The 27,031-nt window shown below is 43.2% G+C and overlaps 1 protein-coding gene across 1 annotated transcript in view; it reads right to left on the bottom strand.

Moving 5' to 3' along the window:
- The window catches only part of DCHS2 (dachsous cadherin-related 2), a 117,028-nt gene extending 91,947 nt beyond the window's left edge, over positions 1-25,081 (bottom strand). The window contains 1 exon segment of the mRNA XM_075150206.1: positions 23,270-25,081. Coding sequence (XP_075006307.1) covers positions 23,270-25,081 — 1,812 coding nt within the window.
- Positions 25,082-27,031: the final 1,950 nt, after the last annotated feature.

The raw sequence follows: 27,031 nt of genomic DNA, 5'->3' as shown, positions 1-27,031 counted from the left end.
CAGCACCACCAAAAGAAAGGAGAAAGAAACATATCTGCGTTCCCTTAGGCAAACAAGCACCATGGCCAAAGGCACCACTAGTTTCTGGAAGAAACCTATGTATAAGACCTTCCCATGAACAAAACTAAGCTCCTTCCAGATGATTACAGAACTTCCCTTCTTCTCAATAAAGCAATGCACACTGAAGTAGCCGTTCAGCAGGAAGAATCTGCAGCTGTGGTTCCGTCAGGTCCTACAAGGATGGTGGCTCCCAGAAGCACTGGCAGATTCTGGAGCGTCTGGGGGACACTCAGGGATAACACAGGTTTCTAAACAAGCAGGTGGGAGAGAGGGAAAGGAAAGAACAGAATCACTGAAGGAGAGTTACAGCCAAAGAAAGAATTACTGCTATTTGGGGCCTAAAGATAAGATGTTGCCGACATCCATTATAGGAAGGAGATCTGATGCCATGTTGAGGAGAAGAATTTTAACACTATTTATCCTACTCTATCTACCTATGAAGTTCATGTGTTCTTACAGATATACATAAAGAAACCTTCATTTTCAAAACCACATTGAATTGAACATAGTTGAAAAGGAGAGCTTAAAACTTTTTAGGATATTACTTCACTACACAGAAAGTCAGAAGTGCATCTTTTCAATATGGCAATTTCAACAAGCTAAGCATTTATGTAACTACTAAATGAAAATCTCACAAGGACGTATTATGAAAACTATTTTTATAGTATTATTATTCAACATACTTAAGAAAAATAAGAGTTTTTTTTTCCTTACACCAACAAAACCCCAGAACATTGACAAGTTTTATAAATTAATGTACTCCTTCTCCAGTCATTAATGTTACCCAGTAGTGTCTCATTTTACACGTTAATAACTTCTTCGTGTATGTCATCTGGCAGTGCCAGGCTTCCAGTCCAAGGTGGCACCAGAGCTCTGCCATGCTCCGTAAAGACTTCCTATTCCTGAGAAGCAGCAGCTCAGCTACACTGGCTGCTTTTGTCCCAGAAGATAATGCCTGCACAATTCCTTCTTTACTGTAACTACATCTTCCATGCTTCTAGTGCCAGCTACTCTTTATGGTTTATCACAAGTTCTGCCCTGCAGAGTTCTCTTGCCCCCCAAGAAATCCGCGGTTGCTTTTGTCATGTAGCCGCAATAACAACGTTGCTTGTGAAAACAAGTCTACTCACACCTACTCATCTACACATCTACGCAACCTCTACAGTCAGAGCTGAGGATAAGCAGCTGTGGAAACAGTCATCACCCGGGTACAGAGAATAATATCCAGACAAGTGGAGGGAATGAGAGTTTTTTCAAGCAGTCAGGTTTCTTGCTGCCTAAGCACAATGAACACAAGCCTTGTGGAAGCATGTGAGCCTTCTCAAGAGAAGCTAAAAAGCAGCTGTTAAATTTCTCATTCTCCTTTGAGCCTCCATTTCACAGTGAGGAGCCAGTATCCTGTTTTACAAAGAAAGTGGGAGGTTGGTTTCTTTTTCATGATAGGACCTGACCTGGTGGTTCTGGAGCTCCTCGTCTGAAGGCAGTGGGACACACCACAGCTGCTCAGCTCCGGAAGAAAGCAAATTTCATTCTGTAATAAAATACTGCCCATGGTCATTTTGAAGGTATAAAATGTGTAGCTTTAAATTTGTTTTAGGACAGTTGTTGAGGAACTGTATCTGTGAGATGCACAGGCAGTCTACACAGCTGGGGTGGAATTTTTCTGCAAGAAAGACACCTGGAAATTTGACAGTTACTGTCAATTAAAATAATCTCACAGTTTTTCAGTTCCTGCTGAAATACTGCTATCAAAGAATTCAAGCTTTGATTCTTATGTTAAGCATCCTTGGACTCAGTGAAATCAAGCTGCTCTTCATGTATATATGCATCTAAAGACAGGCTGCGATGAATCAGAAAATTTATTCAAAGTAGCTCTCTTCACAATACCACAGAAATGTAGAGAAAAATTCACAATGGCAAAAACGATAAAGTGGAAAACCTTACAAAGGTAACTTAAAATTATAAGGAATTTATACTATAATGCTAATGAAAATGGTACTGTCAAGTCCCAGAAACAAATGAAAATCTAAATGCTAGACCCCACCTTGTTAAATTTTGCTGTTCTTCATGGCTGGTACCACTGTAGTCAATGAGATAGCTTAAACTGCTATATGAGTACACTGTCGAAAGCTAGACTTAAATAAACAGGAATAGTACAATTATAACAGACAACAGAGAAGCGATAGTGATAAAATTAAAACTGGTCTTCATCTTTATACTTAAAGCCTAGATTACTATATAATTACAGGTACTTAAATGTCTCAGTAAAGCCCTGGGCACCAGCCATTTTCAAGGGCATATGACAGGACTAGACTGAAAGAGAAATTTTTTGTTTTGCTCTAAAACTTTGGACAGCATTGTCCAACGAGGGTAATCAACAGCTTCGACAGAAAACACTTGCTCTGTTTTCAAGTCAGACAGTACTAAAAGGGAAAGTGAAGAACGACAGCAGTAAGAGGAACAAATGGCTGAGAAATCATCCTTGAGTGCCTATTTTCACCCCATTTTTACCAGTTAAAGCTTTCAACTTGAGTGGACAAGGAATTCAGAAATAGGACTCTATACTGAACTCCGCAATTACTGAACTAGAAGTAGAGAATCATCATGGCCAGGAAACACAGGAAAAAATGTAACTTTTGATATAAAAATATAACAACACTGACAGAACCAGAGAAGTGTGATGGTTAATAGACTAAGCTTTGACGTTTGGAAAAGTTTGCTGATACATGCCAGCAATTCTCTGCAGGAATGAAACAGACTGACCACTATCTTGGATAAGACTGTTTGAGACTTACCCACCACGCTGCAGAAGGACAAGAAAAACAAAACAGGGTGTTTGGTTGACTTAATTAGAAAAAGAGAAACCCTGCCACACACCAAAAATGCATTATGACAGGACTAAATGTTCTGCATTTGTCACGTTGATGTTACTAAGTGTTCCTGACTGTTAAAGCATGAAAATGCAAATGTTGCTGACAAACATAAAAGCTTCTTCAATAATCTGCTGCCATCTGTATTATTAAAAGCACATTTTTCATATGAGCAAGTTCGTTAGCAGCACAGAGAACAAGTCACCATCCTGGCTCATGTTATGAAAAATTCTAACATTCTATTGAGCTGATGAGTATTATAATGCAAAAGCTTAACATGAACAACTAGAAAGAAACCCACGTAACTAAAATCTCTTTATATACTTGGAAACATTATTCTATCAAGATCTTCACAGTTCATGTATCTCAGTTTACTATGCTATTGCTTACAACATGAAGAGTTTCATAGGATAAAGCACAGTGCAATACATGCATTTTGTGTGAGTGACTTTGGGAGGAAAGTATCTGTCCAGAATGTACAAGACAGATGTAAGAAGCTGAAACAGCTTCATTTGCATATCAAATAAGAAAAATAAACTAGTCACATGGTCAAAGGGTAGAAATACTACACACCTTGATAAAATATTAAAAATACAAAAGAAACAAACAGTTTTTGTAGCTTGTGTAGAGGACTGGGAGCAAAAAACCCTCCCTCACATTCCAATTTAAGCACTATCCATCATCCCGCTCACTGCTCAGTAACGCTGGCTTACCTGAAAGCACGACTGCAGAAAAGCCTCGGTAACCTGGGCATGCTCTATGTTCTGTATTGCTGGGTTTAGAGGCCAAAAGCTTTAAATGAGGCTAGATGTGTGTCAGAGCTGGACCCTGGCATAGATAAGAGTGGGAAAGGCAACTAATTATTATTTTTAATTCCCTTTGTTACAAATATCAATGTCATAGAGAAGAATCAGTGTATCTTTTTGCACAATTCCTATGGAAAATATGGATGACTAAAATTCACCAAGAGATCTGTTTCAAGTATCTGCTGGACTTCTAGAAGTTTTCTAGGTACCACCTCTGCTAAGATGTAAAAAAACCCTAACTTTTGCTGTGCAGGCTCACCACAACCTGACATTTATATGTAAAGGGACTTTCCAATCAAATAATAAAGCTTGTGAATGGCAGAATACTTGACTACTCCCATGTGGTAGCAGGCTTATTGTAACATGTTATTCTAATGATCTCTATAGCCTAACCCAGGGATTTTAAATTGGGCATGCACTTACACATCTCAGTATCTTAAGAATACCTTTCAGATACCATCAAAATGGCTAAATAAAGACAAAAAGATGACAAAGACATCTACTGCTAACTGCTTAAACCCATCTATTTCTAATCACAGGGAACAACAGCATGAACTCTAGTAAAGAGAGTTCACTAAAATATGATCCTTGTCAAAGGAAAATACCGTCTGCGAGACTTAAAAATACATACAACTACCAAAATGCAAAGCTTTGTTAGCAACAGACATTCAGGATGCTATCTAAACTTACTGAGGTTTTAACTGCAATACACTGGTTTAAGTTTCCAGTAATCCCTTTTTCCTGCTCACAGCACACACTAACCAAAGAACGACAAACACGTAACACAGAGGTCAGTGATGTAATACTCCACTAAGTGGCAAGCAAAGGCAAGGGGCACATTAAATGCTGAACAGGTGAAATTTCTAGAGAATGGGAATGAATACATTAATAATCTCTCCTGCAGAAATTAAATCAATTAAATTCCTAAAGTGTTACATCCCACTACAGTGAATGCAGCTGAGGCTGTACCCTTTAAGATTGTTAACACCTGGACAAAGCAATTAGGCTCCAAAGTAACTCGTTACCATTCCTAGCAAGTACTCCTGCAGAAGCGTTCCTGAAGACTTCCACATTTTTATGCTGTTTCTACAACTTCACTGCCTCCCAGGTGCCTCCCAAGTCAACCACTGATATTCAGTGTCCTCCGCTTTATATTGAACTAATTAATTCAAGGTAATTAAGTCAGGCTTTCAGTATTAAAGAGGCCTCTGGGGGAAATAAACCAACAGCAGTGACAGGGTGGCAGTACAAAGAAAGAAACTGAAATTTCACGGTAACCTCTCCTTGATGAAGGAGAACCTTGCTTTACTGTCCAGGACTTTTCTTTCTCTTTCAACTTTCCTTTGTTATGTCTTTTTTCCGCAAGATGAATTCCATGTTCTGGTTTTCTTATCATCAGTTCCCTGGGAAACATCCTGGCATGCTACAGTGTCTCACCAGAATAATATCCCAATGATTAAGAACACCTTCAAGACTAGAAGTGTTTTCCAAGCACAAGTCTACAGCTGTGTCGCGAATGAGTGGTTTAGAGGCCGCTTAAAGAATCACCATCAAAGATATTAGCAGAAAGTGATTTTAACAGAGATTTATAAAGGTGCGACCTAACAGAATTCGGTGGCAAGGTTCACTCTTATTACTTATTACATGGATGAAACATATAAAGGAAAATCATCTAAGGGTTTATATTTCAGGGACTATATGTGTTCGGCAGCAGTCTAGGTTTCATTCACAATTTAGCAACAATTATCAACTAATCATTTACAAACTTTAGCAACAATTAATCATTAACTAATTCAATATTTGCAAAGTGAGTTGGTAAGTCTACTACAATCACAACTTAATTACAGATTATGCTTACTATTAGTTCACACACACAGAGAAACCTATATATATATAAAAATATACAGAAGGTACCTGTTAAAAATTCCCCTCGATTTCAGTGAAGAAATATTCACGTCGAATGTCTAGGCATTCCCTCTCAAAGGGCGAAGGGTTGAGCTTCGAAAGGGACTCACCCAGGACCCAGCGGTCCTCCAAATATCGCAGGCCTGAAAGATGGCAAGCTCTGAGAGGCTCCCACTCAGAGGGAGATGCCGGGTGCAGCCGCTGCGGTCCAGGAGAGCTCAAAGGGCCTCGCTTAGGACCACTGTTTATAGGTTCGCAAGATGGTTGGCTTTAGTCATCCGTAAATTTCCATCCTGGCTACAGCCCCAGGTGGCAATTACTAAAAAATTCTCAGGGTTTCGGTGTTGTTCTACTGGACACCTGGGCCAGGCAGTAGGAGCATGTTCCCAGCCTCAGCCATGCAGAGTTTCTGATACAGTCGAGGAGCGCTCAGCTGCCAGACTTCAATACACCGAGGCCGAGGTTTCATGGAAATTTCTGAGATCAACAAGCGGCCCAGAGAAGAAAGGGGGGGTATGAATGCACCACCACAAGCTGTGACTGTGGAAAACATAGTCTGAATTGTGCCTGTTTTTAATGATCAGGAAAAGCCTTCACTTATAGATATCACACACACCCTTCCAGAAAATGGGAAATGGGAGCTCGATTTCTGCCTCAGTCCCTGTCTGCATGAATTAACAACTGAGCTATCAGAAAAAAAGAGAGAACATTTACTTTATTAATTTCTTTGCTTTCCTTGAGGATCAAAAAATTTGCTTTATTTCCAAAGAATACCAATGTTTCATTCAGCCTGCAACACAACACCTTGTTAATTTCATATTTGATTTGAAATAGGAAAAAGCAATAAAATAAATTTCAGGTTCATTCTAACTGAAAGCCTGTATTAATTTTTCAGCTCAGACAAGGTAGGATGAGATCTGAAGCACTGAACCAGAATAAGTGTGATAAAAGAGCTAACAGAAGCCACGGCTCTGGGGATGTGAACCAGAGCAGATATCAACAACAACCTAATCCTGCTACTACTTATTCTGTCCTGCTGGTCTAAATGTCAAAACCATATTGATGATCCAAAAAATTCACGTAAAAGAACTTCTGACTGATGGTGCTGGCGTTACTGAAAATTGATAAATTACCCTGAAAGACATAGATTGAAAGAGCAAATTAAAGGTGGCTCTACCAAATTAATGTTTGTATTTTAAGTTTTTGAATAATTTATCCCATAAAGATTATCCATATTATTGATGCCGCAGCTACAAGAGATTAATACGCTTACAGCCTACTAACTCTCTGAAGATATAAAATCTTCCTGGAATTGTCACAAATACACACGATGTTCCCAATATCTAAATCTGTGTACTACATTACATTTTGCAAGAAGGTCTACAATGACTGCAAATATGAGGAGGGCGTGCACTATTCCAGCAAGCTGAATAATTCTAGAGGAGTTATATGCAAAAAAGTGTTCTTGAAGTTCACATTTTAAACAAGAATATCCAAATAACTAGAGCTTGGCTTATGCGTCTGTATCTGACTGAATCCTATTTTCATTATCTTTTAAAGGAGAAGTAACACTACCACTTTATTTTTGCAAAGGAGTTTGACAAGAATCTTGAAGGAACAGATTACTGGTCCATTATTACAAATCTTGGTAAAAAGCACGCAGATACCTAAAGAGAAGAAATTGTTCTAGATGTATATGGTATTAAATGGGGCTATCAGCTTAACATCTAGCTCTGGAAATGGACCTTTTTACAGCAAGAAACAAAAATAAGCCAGCCTGCCTATCACTTCATCAGCATGTCCCCTTCTATGGTTTGCAACAAAAATATTTACTACTTTAGAGGAGATCTCTTCCCTGAAATGTGCTACTCTCCTTTTCCCCACCCACTCACTGCAGAATTTGTTTTTAGATCACAGTTTGTCACACAATGGAAATTTGTGTCAAACAGAAGCCTCGTATACATACACTCTTACATTATTGTGTTCTAAATGACCAGAACATATTGAGCACATAAGTGCCTGTAACTGTGACTCTCTCCGAGAGATGCGGCTGCAACTATGGTCAGTTCCTGTCTCACAGCTAGAAGAGTGTTCCTGTAGATCAGTCTGGAGACCAGTATATTTAATGCTAATCATATGTAGCTTCATGTCATTACAAAACCATTTGCACAAATCCTTAACTTTGTAACACAACTGTTCTGGGTGAGCGTCCTTCACTTGGACAGTGTTCAATTACGTACAAAAGGAAAACTGATATATCCTTTTGCTCTGAAAGCTTAATTGAATTTCTGGCAGTTTGTAAGACTCTACTTCAATCCTGTCTGCCATGTGAAACTCTCACAATAGCATTCATCCCCAAACTACAATTCTTTCTTTTTTCCTTTCCAGTATTTTAAGCACAGTAATCGCCTACATTTGCAACACAACTCACACAAACCTAAACACTCCGCAGGACTCTTTTCAGAGACAATTCATCATGTTCCCCTTGGCTCTGGTCATCTTCCTCTTCTGACCACCATGTCATGATAATGACAAAATGCCTTTTTTTCCTGGCTACTGCTGATGGCAGCTTAATATTCCAGACTCATCTCTGCCTCTGTTAGTCTCTCTCCTTCTTATACCTTACGACTGTTTTTATCTTCCATCAGTACTTTAATTACTTGGATCTTCTTCTTTTCTCCCATTCGGTACATGCAACAGCAAAGTTATAAACAAAAGTAGGCTGAATTATAGCCACCAAAGATCTCATACTCATACTTAAGAACTTCACAGATGCAAAAGGAATAGGACTGAGATGTTTATTCTCCCCAGTCACAGTTCCTACTTCTTGCTTTTTAGGGATGCATCTTATTTAATTCAGTAAATATTAATTCTAAAAGGGATTACAGATATTCTAAATATTCAGAAGTCCTGAATTTTCTAGAGCATTTATAAAAGCAGGATGAGGAATAGGACAGATGAGTGTCTGCCTTTTGAGGCTCTCTGCAGGCTTCATTAACAATTCCACCCAAGAAAAGCAATTTTAGTACTGCACAGTGACAATATCCACACTCGCTGTGACAGTCCAAGAATCTTCCCTGTAAACGACTCAGGGAACTTTGTCTGACTTGAACTTTGTCTGACATTTGGAAACTGTTTTATAAATATTGTTTTTTCATCAAATAACTCTCATACACACCATTTCCAACCATACCACCCCAACCAGACAGAATGACTGGCCGCTAAGAACAACAGTTGCTTCACTGGGTGAGGCTGATTAGAGTCAGGAATGAGTTTTGTCCTGCTTGTCCACAAGGAGGAATTGGAGAGAGCGGAGAATACCCAAGCAAGAAAAATTCACTAAGAGCGGATAAAACACAAGCTCAAAAAGACTTGAAAGAAGAGCCTACATAGGGGGCAATCTCAGTAATTTTCAGAGAGGAGAGAGAAGATGTGGTCTTACTTAATTGGAGATGGGTAAGATTCTCATGAGAACAAAATGCAGAAAAGCTTTGTTATGAAGAAAAGCCGGAAGGTGCAGAAGCCAAGAGGAGCTGGGCTGAATCCCAACAGTCGCTTGAAAGATTTATGGTATCTCCAGAAGGTGCTTAGAGACCCCACGGAGGTACAGATTCCAGGGGCTTAAAGAATGAATAGCCTAATGTAATAAATCCCTAACACATTAGCCCGTGAAATGTCCCACCAGAGGAGGAACTCTACTAGCAACCCCAGTTAACCTGTATGTTTTGAAAAAAAGAAAAAAAACAGAATGAATTCATGTGCAAGTCTATGAGCCAAGAGAAACATAGATGGTTAGTCCTCAGAGCAAGAAGATGAGATTTTAACAGCTGTAAAGTGTTGAGATAATGCTCAGAGGATATGTTGTTCGGTGGACTTTTTCCCCAACTTCACATGGAATAAAGCTGAGTATCTGCTATAGGCCTCCTCGGCCCCAGGGTTAGATTTGAAGATATACAGAGAGAATTATAATGCTCTTGGAGAAAGAATATCACCAGGAATCATTTCTTTATGAGGAGCTTTAACTTCTCAGAGACTAACAAATCAGTGAAAATAATAAAGCCATTGGTCATGAATACTTCAGACCATGTAATTATAACTTAAGTTTAAATTAAATGGAGGAATAAACAAGTTAGTCTGTATCTCAAAGTTTTTAAGTGATAAATACATAATGTTAAAAATAAACAGTTAACAAAGACAAAAAAGGGGGTTTGGATATCAGAGATTTGGGGGTTTGGATATCTGGGACTTCAGTCAATCATGATAAAAATATATAGGTATTCATGAACAGAAGAGAATAAGGTGTGCTGAGATGAGGAGATAGCACGCTGTTAAAATTGGCCATTGTGCTAGAGCTGAAGGAGTACCTTCCTCGCTTCTGCCATCAACAATGATCGTGGCCATCATAACCAGAGTGAGAATACAGGAATGGAAGTTACGCATCTTAAAATTAAAATTCAAACACCATTCAAAGTGGGAGGACCCAACCTAGAACTATTAAAGAACTGACAAATAAAACTACAAGCTTGCAGCCATAACCATTCTAGACCTTAACAAAACCATCTCTCTCGAAAATATCAAATGGAGGGACTACATTTAGAAAAGGAGAACAACTGAATGTGGGCACTACAATCCTATCAGCCTGACCTAAACAGATACAAATTTTAGAACAAGTTTCAAAGAATAAAGAGAAGAGAGAAAAGAAGATAAAATAAAACATTTTGCCAAGTACCTCAGTATCCTTTTGAAAATGGATTTTTCTAGACACACAAGTAAGTTGATCTGGATTTAGTAAAGCAACCAATGGAAATCACATTTCTTTACATTTTATTTAGTACAGACAACACAGCTATTAGTCAAAGAATCATATGGTAAGAAACCAGATAAAGAAGAAATGAAAACAAGATGCCTTGAAAAAGGGAAGTAACAAATGGGTTGGTTGTATTGATAACCAGCTTGTTAAGTCTATTCATTAACCAGAAAAAAAACAGAATGTAAGCACTTCAATAACATTCACCAGTTCTTGAAACTAGAAAGCGCTGTCAATGTAGAAGATCAAGAGGATCTTTATAGAGAAGAAATCGAAGACTGAAGTAATAAAAATAGAATGTCAAAATATGAAATTACAAACTAATATTTTTTGTTGTAAGCTGGGAATTTATTCATTGGAAACTGAAGAGGAGAAAAAAAAAAACATGGATGACTATGAGTCAAAGTGATCCAGCCTAAAAAAAGACAAATGCAAACTGATTTAGGTGCGATGTTACGAGTTAAGTATTAACATTCCTGTGCAAATAACTTGTCATTTGGAAAATACTGAGTACAGGTGATGGGACAGAGAGGTCCAGTGGTCCAGCTAGAGCCAGAGACTTGATGAACACCACCTGCCTGCCCACGCATTTCCGAAGGTGCGGCAGTTCTGCTCCGCTTCCCAGAAATGCGGGGTGGGCGAGGGGAGGTGTAGTCACTGGGAGCCTTTGGGGATGACGGGTCCTGAGATTTGTACCTGATAATCCCCAGCAATGTTTCTAACTTTCATCCACACTTTCTAGGAAAAATAACCACGATTTAGTGCATGCTCATAGGCCTAAAACATGGTTTCCATTATGAGCAATTAGTAAGAATAATGCCATAGCATAACATCAAAGTCTCAAAAAGTACACTTTAAGTGGCCTCCAATAAGATAAAATAGACTTCAGAAATCTCCAAGAAATATAAATTTTTTTCAACATGGCGTTTCAACAACAGAGTTTTAGAAACTGCGGGATAACTTGTGTCCCAAAACGGCAGGATTCTGGAAATGTAACACATGTTCTGGTCTAACTCCCAAATATTGGCTTGGATCCTCCCTTCAGACAAACATTTCTGAAAATTAAAAGCAGTCAGCCTTTCAAAAACTGTGTTTCAACTGTCAGGTTTTTCCCCATCCTCAGATACAGGCACAAATGGAGATTAAAATTAAAAAAAAAGTAATTATTGATTAGTTCCATGAAAATTTAAACCTTACTCCTTTAATTGCAAATTACAAACCTAAGAGATTTGGGGTTTGGTTTTTTCAATGGAAAGAGAACACAAAAGCAGCCTGGTATCAGAGCAAAATCATTATAAGACTGCAGCACTGCCAAAATTATTGCTAAAGTCATCAACTTCAAAGACAGCTAAAAAAAGAAAAGAAGAAACAAACTCCAGGATATGGAGTTTTACTTTAATAGTAACAAAATGGAGCAAACAAACAAACAAACAAGTGAGGCCAAATATATGGGGGTTTGCCTTTCTTCTTTCTTTTTAAAACCAGAATGAAACGCTCTCTCTTAGATCCTCTTTAAAATTTATACAAACGTAAATCTAAAGGAAAAAGAATTTTCTAAGTTGTGACTTTGTTTTCAAATTAAACTTTTGGGGAAAATAATTATGCTACTATTACTAGTGATGGCAGCACATATTGTGTTAAAGTACGTTACATTAAGAAGTTGTTCTGTGCTCTGAGAAAGCAGGTCACATTTGTATTGGAGTTCATTTCATCCCCTTGCTCCTACAGCATCATGCATACAGAGCTCGCTCTCCCCCTCAGAAACCCACAGACACACATTAAATTAGTTGGGATTTTCAAAATCCAGAGAACTTGAAACCCCCCCCAAAGAACAAGTCGTGGCTGATTTCATTGCAGCTTATGTTCCTAAGGTCCCTGTACGCTTGTGCAACAAAAGCTTTTTTGAAAAGAGCCTCCCAGTTCCCCACTGCCTCACAACTTGTGCAGCCATCAATTGGCGCAATTTTGTTGTATAGTATTAACATATGGTAGCATTTTACACTTACTTTGCACAGGCTTACAGATCTACACAAAGCAGAAGGCAGGCAGGGATTACCAGGTTCGGTCATTTTTAAAATCCAGCATTACCGAATCTTGTGTTCCGAGTTAAACAGCCAACCTTCAATGTGAGCAATTTTTGCCCCGTCCTATTTTTGCACCATGAGCTGGAGACTGGATCCTGACGGGGCTCCGAACACCGACTGACCCTTGTGGTACTAATTGTGCTAAAAAGGTACCCCAGAGCCACACTAGAGTAACTACAGCATGTACCAAGAAATCTGAAGTGCTTTCAGTGATTTGATTTCTCAAAACGCTGTAAAATCAAATTCTATTCGATGTCTTCATGAGCAAGAGTAACAGTACAGCCCACAAAACACTCAAAACAGGAACCAACCTGTTGAAAACTGAGCAAGCACTGAGTTGGGACATGCAGGCTACTGCTCCCCTTCCCCCAAACGTAACTGCAAATTTTAAGCTTTAAATTCTGTGTTGATACATTCTTGAGATTAAAATATTTTCTTATAGTACACTAAGAAACTTTTCTATACCCATGCACTTACGGTACAATGTACAGCGTAAGCATTAACAAAGGGATAATCCTTGTCTCAAAGAGCTTACTGTCCTCCATTTGGGAGCATCTAAAGACAACTGAAAATCTTTTCAGAAAAGAACGATGGACATGCTTTACTGAGTCCATGCCCATGTAAGTGCACATCGATCCTACAGAAATGTCATTAAGCATCATAGTGATAAAAATACCAAACTGAAATGTATCTGTAAAATCAGCTAATTAATAAAAACGTTGGGAATTTCTTAGAGAATCAAACTGGATAGATGTTCAAGGCAATAGCCTATCAAAAGATTAATAATGTATCCCTCAGTAAAAATAATTAGGTGCCTATATATCTATGGAGAATGTTTAATATGTAACCCAATTTGTGTACGGAAGCAGAGATAAAGATATCAATACATCTGTGACTGTAACAATCTATAAGAAAACATCGTTTCATACAAACAATACGTCTATCATCAATGTAGCCACACCACAGGACACTTGGGAGGAAAGGCTTTGGTAAATCATTACTCTGGTATGTCTGCACATGAGTTCAGAATTCAAAGCAACTACAAAACTGAATACAATAAATTGGGGTTTTACACGTTTGAAAACAAAAGGTCACGTAGAAGGTAAGGTACCAGAGGCTGAGTGCAGTCGTCTCCAGCAGTTTCTCTGACTGGTAAGATACATCCAGTTCCTTGGACACTGCATTACACCATATGTGTTTGTTTATAACTGTTAAGAAAACCAGAGCATACACAAGTTGTTTGTCTCGCATATGTTTAGTCAGACATTAGTTAAAAAACTGCCCTTCCTGTTACCCCTTTCCCAGTACCAGATGTAGGCACAAGCCAGTGGAAGCGGAGCAGACATAAGCATGACAACCTAATTCTCTGCATAAGGGAAGTAGCTGGGGACAGGGTGGGGGAAGGGGAGACAAAACCACTTTACACAAGGTCAGTGCAGGAGATTGAGACATCTGTCAAGGCTGGAAGTTAGTACATTTGCTTTTATTACAGCAAATATTGTTGGTACTGCAACAGTTTTATGCTTAAAGCAGTGCAGCCTGTGAGCACAAGTAAATAGCCATGACAGTATCGAGATTTTTATTTTAAGTCATATCCAGCAGGAAACGGAGCTAGTAGAGTCTGGCATAAATGTAATGCTTGGTTTCGTTTAGTGCAAAGGAGAGAAGACACAGAACCTAGAGCTGCGTCTCTAATGCTATACTTTCAGTTACAGAATGAAAACCCACTTCTAAACAAAGGACTACTTCGAAGTCCATACATTTGATCCATCTAGAGTAACCTACGTATCAATGGGAAGCTTGCGGAAGTGAGGAAATAGGCACAAAAAAGGGTTGCAACATAAGCATCGTCCCTTAAAATGTGTTCTGCTAACTCTCACTGTCAGATGCTACCATGAAGCGGGAGGCTTTGGGTTGTACTGTCAAGTTTACCCACGTAAAGAAAGCTTAGTTAAAACTTTCTTTACGCTACTTGATTTAAATGGGACTGAGTGAGGAATAGGAACTGACTTCGTACACAGCACAATTTCATCAGTAATCCGCCTACTTTGGTACATAGTTCCTGCATCTACCCTGAAAACCCTAACCAAGTAATTATCAAGAGGAATCGGCAGAGATTTTACATCCAAGCATTGCCAGCCAGCACACGGCTCCTTACAAACATCCCTTCTGCATTACAGTGCATTAGCAGTTACAGTAAATGCTGAGAGTTACTACATTTGGTCGTGTGTGTGTTAGGATTCAACTGTTGAATCTGCTGCACATTCTTATATATATATAAAATGATATATACAAATTTATATAGGAGAGCAGTTCAGTACAAAAAGGTGAGAAGTATCTGCACCTCTTCTGTTGCAATGCTAAATACACCACCGCTGGATATGTTCTCCAGGCATGACGTAAATCCCTTGTAATGCAACATTCACCAGAGAAGAATGATTTCACCTAAGTGCCAATGAAATTAAAAAGCTCCTGATTTTATACAGCTTCTTACAGAGGAGTCTCAAAGAGCTTAGAACTGATTGAATGAACTGTGATTTATACGTAGTATTTTAAAAAGCTATTACTCTTCCTAAAAGAAACGCCTTTTTACACAGATTAGTAACCTGGAAATGAGATGGAGAGGTGATATAACAGATGTGTGAAATCATGAGTAGTCAGGACCGATCATTCTCTCCCCAGGTTCAAAGCAAAGGGGCGATTCCTCATGGAGCAGGTAGCTGATTGGCACACCCCCTGCCACCGTACGTTGTGGCTGATGATACTTGGGAAAAGCTGAGGGCTAGGTATGCTTCACAGAAAAAAATCCGTTCAGGGTTACAAATACATAGAAACTCTGTCTTGCTTGAGATGTCCTTGAGCTGAAAATGGTTGAACACCGAGAATCCATGAGGGAAAGATACACGTATGTTTGCCCTCTTCTGACACTCGTCCAGGGCGTATGCTTTTAGCGTCTATGAGAACAAGGATATGGGGCCAGATGGGATATTGGTCCGATACAACACATACACAGGCTAACACCTGTGCCAAGTGAGCTGTGTGATATTTTCCCCCAAGTGTTTTGTTAGCTGACATCTGTGCCTCCGTGCTGTTGACACCTGCAGCAGGATTTGGATCATCAGTTGGACAGAGAGCCCCACTCCTCGCTACCGCAGTGTTCGTATTACTCACCGTTTCACACTGAATGTGGAGTAGGGATTGTTCAGACAAACTCGATCATTAATGCACTGCCAAACAAGTTTCTCCAAGCTATCTACATGCACACTGAAGCCATAAAGCTTCTGACTAGGTTCTAAATCAAACTCGTGCATTTTAAAAGAGAAATGCAGACTCTGTAAATCATTGATGTTTTTTCAGCATGCAATTAGAAGTTTGTTTTCAAGAATGAATTGAGCAGCAAAGTAAAATAAAAAGGCTCATTCTGTAGTGTGTCAATCTGTTTGCATAGTAAGCTGGAACTTACGAGATTCCTAACTCATCTATTTCCCAATGCTTTAAAACCTTCCAGGAAAGACTAAGCCTTCTGCTGACCTAGCAATTTATGAAAATCTATATGGATGATAAACTGACATTAATATTTGATAAATGAACAGACAGGCCATACCCAGCCATTTACAGCTTATTAATAATTTGCTCAAGTGTATTATAAGACAACTGCTGAAGTCAGCTCTTTGTATAAAGGTGAACACCAGCAAAACCACTATATTTCTGAATTGGAACGCCTTCCATCTAAAAAAGTAGTTCACAATCATTACTCCAGAAGGTCAGTGGCAGTGGCTATGAATGAATACTTGCTGGACACTTAACTGATTGTTTATTCCTTATGCTGCATAAAACTCTACAAACTTAGCAGCCAAAGGTATTCAAGGACTCTATGTTTGTCACTGGTGCTCCGAGTAGTCTTTTAGCCAAGATTTTAATACAGAGATCTCTGCAATATAAAGCACATGATTAAGACTATTTAATATCATTACTCCTCTTCCACTACCCCAAAGCTAGGGATATGTTTAATTTCTCCAACAACAATACTTTTATCATGCATGTCTCTTTTCTCATCATGGCTATAGACTGAAGTGTGCAGACAATTAGCCACGCGCAAGCCTTCAAACTTTCCCTCTTCCCAGACCCAGCTTGCTGACATCAATTAAGACTTCCCTGAGAACTGGGAAAAAAGGTCATTTTCTGCAGTAATTTTAAAAATGTTTTTGTTCTCAAACTTTCACATAATTTTTAATTCTCAAATAAAAGCCAAATGTTTCCACGTCAATGTTTTTGATGTTTCAATGTTTCATATGTTCTCCCAGTGGTGGGTTTAGTTAGCAAACAGCTGTAGATTCAGTACAGGACGAGGAGGGAATTACTCCCTCCCTGGACGGGAGGGAATTACTTACCTCCAGAGATCTGTTTTTTGCAGGTGTTGGACACTGAAAATACATTTTAAGAGTAACTACAAACTAAGAGCAGCAAAAGTCAAGGGCTTCCACCTCCCATTTCTCACATCCTTGCATTTTCAGGATCAGAGCTTCTTGCATCTGCAAAGCATCCATTTGGTGTTGGATGCTGGCACCGAAAGGACTGCATCAAGGAACAGACTCTCATTCTTATAAACATTTCAATTATTAAACGGAATGGTTTTCCTCTTGTTAAAAAGCTAGACGGGCACTGTAATTAGAATTCTTAAGCAAAAGAATATGTAGAAATCCTATTAATTTAAAGTTACTTAATAATAATGATTAAATAATATATTTTGGTTTCTGTTTTTTTTTTCATTTTTCTCCCTTCATGCAATCAGCTCAGCACTGCAATCAGGAGACTACTGCACAGATTCAAAGAGACATTTATTAATCTCTGAGCCCAGACCATTCATACTTCTAAAGCTACATATTAACAGATTACAAAAAGTTATGCATAGCCATGAAAAGTGATCTTATAGCCACAAAGCTATGATAGTCTACTGAGAATCTACTGAATGATTTCTGGAGTGCAAAGGGATATTTGTTGTGAATTTAGAAAGAAATAAGTGCTACAAAATCATGTATCAAACAGATAAATGATGACATGTTAACTGCTTTCAGACTCAGTAAAACAATAATACATATTGGATTAACAAATAAATAGTTTTGCATTATAGTTATAGGTTAGATGATAAATTTCTTTGCTGTAACTGTAGTTCAGTCTGGGGTTTGGCCTTCCTGTTGTCAGTTGTATTAGTTTTAAAACACAGTAGCATTCCAAGTCAACAAACAAAACCTGTCTTTTCTGCAGCTGACTTCTTTAAATCGGATGCAGTGAGAATTAGACCTGGAAAACTCAAGAAGCCAACAAAGGAATACATGGCCTGATCTCTTCTAGCTTCTTTTTGTCTTACCTCTATCTAGGATGAGTTGGATTTTATAGCTCTTTATAACTTATGTGAACCTAGTTTGCTGCCTTAATTTCTGGTTTCAGTAATTGCAATGTGGACTAAATGATCCAGAACCAAAACCATCAGAGAAAGGACTGTCCTTTTAGCTCCTTGCTTCAACATTCAGGGAAAGAAAAGGAAGAAAAATGCAGTCTGCAGCCAATGCTGCTACCTGCTCAGCAGCTCAATGACAGATTACAGTCCTTAAGTCTCCGTCCCTCACAGCAGGGATGTACCCTCCATTCCTTTTTGTCCTCTTAGTTTTATTCTTTCTTTTGCAGAAGGCAGAGAAAAATTAGGAAAAGATGCATGTTAAAATATCTTTTTTAGAATTCTCTCATCCTGCAAGTACCTCTTGGAAATGTGTATTTCAAGCAAGAATGAAAAACTTCTCTCGAGTATACTGAGCACTTAAAAAAATCCTCAAAACCCATGCATCCTTCTTACACATATTATACCTTTAAATATTATTTTCTAAAAATCCACAGGTTTATTATTGCATAATTTCTGGTACACCTAGGTTAGTTTTAAGAGTTTTAAACAAAATCTTTCTTTGCTATCATTGCATTTACAAACCTCCCACAATCTCAGCATCGGAAAGTCTGTTATTTTTAAATAAAAGGAACCGAGGAGCTCTAACCAGTGAGTTAAAACAGCCTCCTTAATGGACCAGAAAAGTGCAAGTTGTCATAACAGTGGAATGCGTATGGGTCTTTATCATTTGACAGATAACATATGTTTTTTCTCTTCCTCTGCTCTGTCAGAGAGGACTCTAGAGCCAATAAACATGTATTTTCTAATAAACCATAAAAGAAAATAAATTTAGTAAAAAACTACTGACATGACTGTCACTAATTCATGACAATTAATGTTCTCTTCAAGATGCAATTACAGCTACGTAACTCGTTATACTTTTCATAAGAATGCATGTGCAGTATAAAGTGAACAACATTTATGCCACAGAGTACCTTACAAGCTACAGCATACCCTGGCAGTCAGTTTACCCTGGAAGCAAGTTTAACCTACAAGCCCCAAACGTATACAGAATGTACTATGCTGTATAACACAAACACCTTCATCAAGTTCAAAATATGAGTTCAGCCAAGAGCTGCCACGGTCACTGGTGCCAACCTGATGTGCTCAATTATCTCCCTTTAGATCAAGTTTTAGCCTGCTCCATGAGACAGAGAGAAATACAATATATTGCTGCTTCAGCTAGAAGACTGAAAAACCTGACAAACCTGGCAACTCAGTACTATAATTTGGAGACATATTGTCCTAAAGAGAACCATAACAATAAGTATTGAGAAGCACTGCAATCACCTAAAAAGCTTGAAAATAAAATTTGTAATCAGAATTAAACCCATGTTAGCAAGGCAGGTCTACGGCAAAGCTTTATTCCTTAATTCATTCATAGGATTAAGAGAATGGCTCAGAAGAGAGACACTTTGTCACACTCCTCACTCTTAGGCCACAGAGGTGCAATCATCACAGAGGTATACATCATCAGATGCTAAATCCACCTAAAACTGCCAAGCTGACACCAAGGAGTGCAGAAATAGGACATAATCATCACCATCACTCAACAGTCCACAGGCATTTGTAATCACGTTGGTCCTTGAGAATGGGATGAAAGGTACAGTAAGAAAAAAAGGAGAAAGCCCAAGGTGCTCTCACTCATTCCTCCATCTGATCCCCTTTCTAGGTCATGCTGAAGATCTTCAGGAAACAGATTCATATTATGCTGAAAGTTCATCATTATAATTGAATAAGAAATGTCACCAATAAGGCCAGTGACCACTCAAAAATAACATACAGTGCCTCTACACAAAGAAAGAGGGATGTTGACACATCCGCAAAAATCAAAGCGTTACTAAAACGTGTGCTGACATCACACCACACAAGTGCTTCTGCTGCTTCCACTTTTGTTACTGCAAATTGCCTTGCTCTACAATTTCTCTCCAACTATGTTCACCTTTTCCTCCCTGTGCCTACATATTTTTTTGTTTTGCTTCTTTTTAATCATCCCACCAGTAAAGCTTAAGTTTTAACAAAGGTGTGTCTATAACAACTGGTAATAAACCAGAAGTTCAGTATCCAAAAATGGACAAAAATGTGATAAACGCTGTTAACATCTTCAGAAATCTACTTATGTGTCTGCATACCTTTGCTCTACTTTCTAAAGTCCGATAACCCATTACTTTCCCATTGATTTTCCCTTTTCTTCATTTAGACTTTCTCCCATTTGGCTGCTCAGATTTCTGATCTCCACCTGTGTTATTTTCCCCAGTGATGCAATCATTACCTTGCCATGGTTCTTTCTTATAATAGCTGATGCAAACACATTCCACTTACTTTTCAGGATGCGGATTCTCCCTTACTGGTCAATCTGCACTGGAAGGGAGAGTCTTTTGTCAACACAGAAGCTTTTCTGTGTCGTATGCCTGGAATAAAGCAGTGTTTCCAGAAGCGGCTGAAAACTGTGTCTTCTAAGCACACAGCTAATTCTTCTAACCAGTGAATTCCTACAGAGTATGAGAAACTGGTAAAAGACAGACTTTTATGCAAGTTGATCCACTTCATAAATCTAGCCCACATTATGGGCTAGATTTGTGGAGAGTAGGGGTGGAATGAAGATAACCTAAATAATAATCACAGCAGGAGTAAAAGAAATCTCCTATTATCAACATGCAGTCAAGAACACAAGGCAATAAATTGCCCAGTATTTAGTGGCTGGCAGAGCTACAGCAAAGCACTAGGGCAGAAAGCTCTAGACACACGATTTATAAAGCGATAGTTTGTCACCTGTGGTCCCTAAGCAAAGGTTACTAATGAAGAAGATTTCAGTGATGCACTACTGCAAGAGCCCCTCTGCTTGCAGAGGGGAAAGACTGGAAGGTTTAGAAGACTTCCAGCTACTATGATTGTGATCCAAACGTAAAACAGTGCAGTCCTCTTCTGCTGCCCCCTGGGTTGTGGAGCAGAGGAAGCTAAGTGGCATGATCAGCCTCCTTCAGTGTTTTGGTTCATTTCCAGTTCCAGCAGCAATAACACAGCCCATGGTTACCTCCTCTTCACGCTAGCTTGTAAGTTCAAGAGCCCAGTTAGAGACAGGACTCATACCACAGACCCTGAAAAACGGCTTGGCCAAACCAAAAACTATTTTCTTCCTTCTTATCACTAGCTGCAACTCCTGGAGCAACATAAATGAAGCCACCTGCTTCACGACAGCTTTTCCTGCTCACAATGGTTGAGTAGAAGGAAAATGGGGGAAAAGGTATGAGGATAGTTTCAAAAGGCGGGTATGTTTAAAGTTTAAAAGCTGGGTATGTTTAAAGCTTAAGCCTATTATGCAATGCAATATGAAACTTGGACATCACTATGATGATCCAGGATTAACCTGCAAGTAGAAACACCAGCTTCCTTCCCTGGCAGGCCATGGGATGCTCATCTGCTGTTCTTCCTACACACGTCTCTCGTGCCTCATTCTCATTCACCTTTGGCTTTAATGTCCCAGGTTTGATTATTCAGCCACCAGGACCTCACTATTTCTTTCTATTCTTGGAACAGGATTATGGCAGCACAGTGACACTTTCAAAATTCAGTACACCACAGATGATATCTGCAGTTCGTGACATCTTTGACCTGCTAGAAAATCCGCAGTATTAGTGTATCAAAACCTACAAGAAAAAAATAATACAACCACCATCACAGGTTATTTTCTTTAAAACGCGTCAGGAATCCTTCAGGATGCTTCTATCTGATTAAATCAAGAGCAAAAAATCGCTATTCATCAACTCCAACCGCGGCATCAGGCTGTGGCAGTGCACCCCCACGGCTTCTGTCCCGCTGCCTTTCAGCACCACGGACGCCGGCGGCGCGTCCGCGCCCGCGCCCGCGCCCACCTGCAGGGGCCGGGGCTGCCGTAAGGCCCCTCGCTCCTCCCCGGCAGAAGGTGAACTTTTGAAGTTACGTTATTAACTTTCTCTTGGGCTTTCCTGCGGCCACCGATGCAGGATATCCTTTTTTTCCCCAGGGATGAAGGAAAAAGAAAGGGCACTGATAGGATTTTCTTTTCAGTTTGGGATACGAAATAACAAGCTCCATGAGCTCACCCTTCCCAAACTTCTTATAGATTTGATTTTTATTAGAGCTGTGCAAATTGTGTACGTTTTGAGCTCAGAGTGCAATTAAAAAAAAAAAGAGAGGAAAATGCTTTTTGTTGAATCAATGATTGTTAGACCCAAAACATCATCAATGACTCCCGGCTTAAAAAAAAAAAAAAATTAAGTAGGCCACCCGGAGATAAAGACAGAATGATTTTTCTTCAAAAGTACTGAGAAAACAGATTGCAACTTTCCCTAGGTCTCCTCTTCAAGCACGGTTTTCCCCCAAATTCATGTTAAGTTTCTGCACAAACTCTGAAACGTTTGTACCTTCACGTAGGAACAACTGCTGTGAATTTTCTACTGATGGAAAAGACTTTGCTCAGTTCAAAGGTATAAATTCTGAACTGTCCTTCCAAGATAAGAGCAGAAGCGCTATCTGGCAACTCCTGGCCCTGCAAAGCCTCCATTCGATCTCACTTGCAAAGAGTAAAGGGTTTTTTTGACGGACAAGCAGAACATTTTTCCTATTAGCATTAATCAGTTTCTGTGAAGGCAACTGAATTGATTCTCTTCGTTACCAGAGAGCTCTGGAAATATTACAAAGCCCCAGAAGCGCTTTTTAATTCCAGGTCCCTCTGTGTTACATTGTCTGCCCTTCTCTCCGCTTCAGCGTGGGTCACACTTGCCCCCAGACATGGGTCTTACTGATTTCACTCCGAGGACCACCACAAGTCCTCAAAAGTGTCACAGGCTGCTTAACTCTCCCTGGGATTTAAGGAGAGCTGATACGTGATTCTCCCTGAAGATCTGAACTTCTCTGCTCATTATCCATGCTACAAGTTTTACGGGATGAGGAACACATTTTTAAGGGCACTTGTGAAGATGACAGTATTACGGATGCACCTTTTAAGGGCGCTTGTGAAGATGAGTTACGGATGCACCGGGCAACCGAGCGCCCCTGGTCGCGCTCCAGCGCTCAATCGAAGTGCGCAGTGGCGGCGGCCATACCGCCGTGTTCACGGGTAGCAGCCCGAAAGCCACGCAGGGCGCCCGCCAGGGAGCTGAAACCAAGGCCCGCTGGGTGTCGCGGCAGCTGCGGGCGCTCGCCGGCAGACGGCAAACGCGCCGCCATTCCCCGCAGCGGCTGGATTACTCGACGCGGCGGCGGACTCGCTGGGCCCGCAGCGGGGCCGAGCCCGCTGCCGCGGCCGGGCGGAGGCTCACCTGCAGGAGGCAGCGGCCGGGCGCGGCGTGCTCGGGCAGGCGGCCGCGGTAGACCTGCCGCTCGAAGCGGGGCTCGTTGTCGTTGGCGTCCTCCACGCGGACGCTGAGGCGGCAGGCGGCGGCGCGCGGCGGGCGCCCGCCGTCCCGCGCCACCACGCGCAGCTCCAGCGCCGCCTGCCGCTCCCGGTCCAGGCGGGCGCGCGTGCTGACGGCGCCGCTCCGCGCGTCGATGCGCAGCAGGGCCAGGGCGGCCGGCTCGCCCTCCAGCGCGTACCGCACCTCGGCGTTGGGCGAGCCCGGCTCGTCGGCGTCGGAGGCGCTGAGGCGGAGGACGGCGGTGCCGGGGGAGGCGGCCTCGGAGACGGCGGCGCGGTAGTGGGGCTGCGGGAAGGCGGGCGCCTCATCGTTGAGGTCGGCGACGCGCAGCAGCAGCGGCTCCTCGGCGGAGAGCGGCGGCGCGCCGCCATCCGTGGCCACCAGCCGCAGCTCGTAGAGGTCGCGGCTCTCGCGGTCCAGCGGCCCAGCCACGCAGAGGAAGAAGACGCCGGCGCCGGCCGGCCGCAGGGCGAAAGCGCCGTCGCCGCCCAGCAGGGCCAGCGCGATGCCGCCGCCGCCCTCCGCCCCGCCGCCCTCGTCGGCGTCCGAGACGGAGACGCGGGCCACGTAGTCGCCGGGCCGCGCGCCCTCGGAGACCCGCGGGCCGCCGCTCTCGGTGAGGTAGAGCAGGCGGATGGCGGGGCGGTTGTCGTTCACGTCCAGCACGGCCACGGAGACGAGGGCGCTGGAGACCTCGGGCTGGGCGCCGCCGTCCCGCGCCTCCACGACCAGGCGGTGCAGGGCCCGCGCCTCGCGGTCCAGCGGGCGGCGGAGGCGCAGCACGCCGCTGCGCTCCTCCACCGCGAAGTAGCCGTCGGGGTCGCTCTGCCGGCGGTTGATGGCGTAGCGCACCTCGCCATTGGCGCCCAGGTCGGGGTCGGTGGCCCGCAGGCGGCAGACGGCGGTGCCCGGCGGCGCGTCCTCCCGCAGCCGCGCCCGGTACTCGCCGCGGCTGAAGGCGGGCGCGTTGTCGTTCTCGTCCAGCACCCGCACCGACACCCGCAGGCGCCCGCGGCGCCGCGGGCTGCCGCCGTCCCACGCCTCCACCACCAGCCGGTGCGCCTCCGCCCGCTCGCGGTCCAGCCGCCGCAGCAGCACCAGCTCCAGCGGCTCCGGCGGCCCGTAGCGCAGCTGGAAGAGCGGCGGCTCCCCCGCCGCGCCGCCCTCCTCCAGCAGCGCGTAGCCCTGCGTGCCGAAGCGGCCAGCGTCGGGGTCGCGGGCGGCCGGGAGGCGGAAGGCGGTGCCGGGCGGGCTGAGCTCGGAGACGTTCAGCTGCAGGCAGTCCCGCGGGAAGCGCGGCGGGTGGTCGTTCACGTCGGTGACCGCGATCTCCACCTGCACCACCTCGCCGCGCAGCGTGGCCGCCGCGAAGCTGTAGCGCGCCCGCCGCTCCCGGTCCAGCCGCCGCGCCGTGCGGATGATGCCCGTCTCCGGCTGGACGTGGAAGTCCGCCAGCACCGCCGACTCGCCGCTCCCCTCCGACAGCAGGAAGCCCCCCGGTGGCCCCGCGCCCGCCGGCAGCCCCGCGCGGATGTCCCCCACCAGCGTCTCAGCCGGCAGGCCCTCGTCCACCGCCAGGCTGAGGTTATACACCGCCGCCGCGCCGCCGCCCGCCGCCCACAGCCACAGCGGCACCAGCAGCGCCAGCGCCCGCCCCGTCGGGGGACCGCCGCCTCGCCCGCCCCGGCACCTGCCGCCCCGCAGCCGCCGCGCCATGCTCCGCCGCTAAGCCGGCATCGCGGGCAGCCTTGCGCCGCGCCGCTCCCCGCCGCCGCCGGGCAGGTGGCTTCGCCCCGCCGCCGCGGGAGGAAATCCTGTCCGCCGCCGCCGGTGCTGAGAAGGACGAGCCTCTGCGAGGGGGCGGGGAGGGCGGCTCCCCGCCGCCGCCACCGCCCCGCGCAGCCCCCGCCCCGCCGGGCCCCGCCACCCCCCGCAGCGCTGCCCGGCCGCCGCCCGCCCACCCCGCGCCCGGGGGCTGGCGTCCCCCACGCGCGGACACGGGTTTGGGTGGCGCGGCGCCGCTCTAGGGCCGCCCTGAAGTCGGAGGGGTCTTCGCCGAAACTGATTCCTCGGGGAATCGGCTGGCTTAGCTGCTGATGGGGGAAAGCGGTGACCAGCGCACGGGCTGCCTCTAGGTGCGGAGGCATGCCTCGCGAAGGAGGAGAATTCAAATGAGACAGAAATCTGGGAGGATAAACGGGTTTGCTCAATTCAGCAAGGATTGTTCTCGCCTTAGTATTCTGGTCCTCGTTTTCCATGAAAAGGCTCGCTCGTTATCCTAGCATTAGGTCTTTAAATAGTGCTCAGCACGGCAGGGAAGCATTTACTAGAAATAAGCTTGAAGTGGAAACTTCCATCAGTTTCAGCGAGACCAGAATTTCCTTCCTTTTTCACTATTCCTCCCATATCTGACTGGGAATGGTCTAAGGATGAATTAGTGTTTCTTCGGTGACCCTGAGAATATACAGCATCATATAAATGCTAAGTACCAACCATCCATCTTTCCATGAAAGCTAAGTACGATACTTCAACAGTTACCAGTCTCTTGCTGTTCCCGCTGGTCCTTTACCAAACTTAATTTCACCTATCTGGCGAGAGTCTGGCAGTCGGGCAGAGAAAAGTAAATTCATCCTAGGACAGACAAATAAAATCAGGGCAAAGGCAATATCGTAGCAGGAGGCATTACTGTAGCTCGGTCCTCTCCTACGAAGGGGCATTTGAGAGGGCAGCTGTTTTGCTATTTGCCGCTTTTCCAAGTCACGGAAGAACTACCCAAGTCCTGCTGCCAGAGCACCCATTCCCTGAGGAGGGGGCAAAGCTGCTGTAACAGCCCTTCACACAGGGGAGGAGAAGGGGAGGAGAAGGGGAAGAGAAGTGTTTTTTCCAACACCGTGAGGACCTCACAATTCCACATACCCAGATAAGAGGGAGAATTAGGTTCTAAAGAAGTCTAGTAGTCTTAGTGCGCGTATGTGTCTGGATGCACGGGAGGGGAGACACACGAGATTGTATCCACTGTATCTGGCTTGCCTCCTTACATAGAGAGACAGGGCTGAGCAAAAGCTAGATTTTGTCGGATCTTCTTAGGCACATTCTGAGAAAGTCTCTGTATATTTATGTACTGTGATAATTACAAGCATAGAAGCAAGAAGGAAACGCTGAGGCCCTTGCCAGTTTCATTCATATTCATTGAGAAAACACATGGATCCTCCCCAAGTCACAGATGTTCAATATGAAAATGCCTGAATTCCATTGAATCACAGCAAGTTTGGAAAAACAGCCATGTCCCATGCAGCCCATGCAGTCACTAAGAAAACATGTGAATCATGTTCAATCAGGCACATTCACTGAAAAACTAAACAAAACCTTCTGTTGCCAAGGTCAAATAGTGCCTAAAGAGCAAAGTTCTGTATTCAGATACAGCATGCATGAAGGTAGCAGGGGAAAAAATGAGATGGACGTAGTTATCTGTGGTTCTGGCAGTATCCGTGTATTTTGTGAGACCAGGGCACTTTAACAGTTTTATAACAAGTAAAGTTGTATAAAAGCACTGCCCAACTACAGCATGTTTCCAGAAATACCACATCTTTGGGACACTACAGATGTTCTGTCTACGTGAGCGTGAGCCTTGCGTTGTAAGTGTTCCTCCACCTTCTTCGCCTTTCC

Source organism: Calonectris borealis, chromosome 4 (assembly GCF_964195595.1).
Source record: "Calonectris borealis chromosome 4, bCalBor7.hap1.2, whole genome shotgun sequence".
Lineage (NCBI taxonomy): Eukaryota > Metazoa > Chordata > Aves > Procellariiformes > Procellariidae > Calonectris > Calonectris borealis.
The sequence above is the reverse complement of the archived record's forward strand: the minus strand, read 5'-3'. Positions and strand labels throughout refer to the sequence as shown.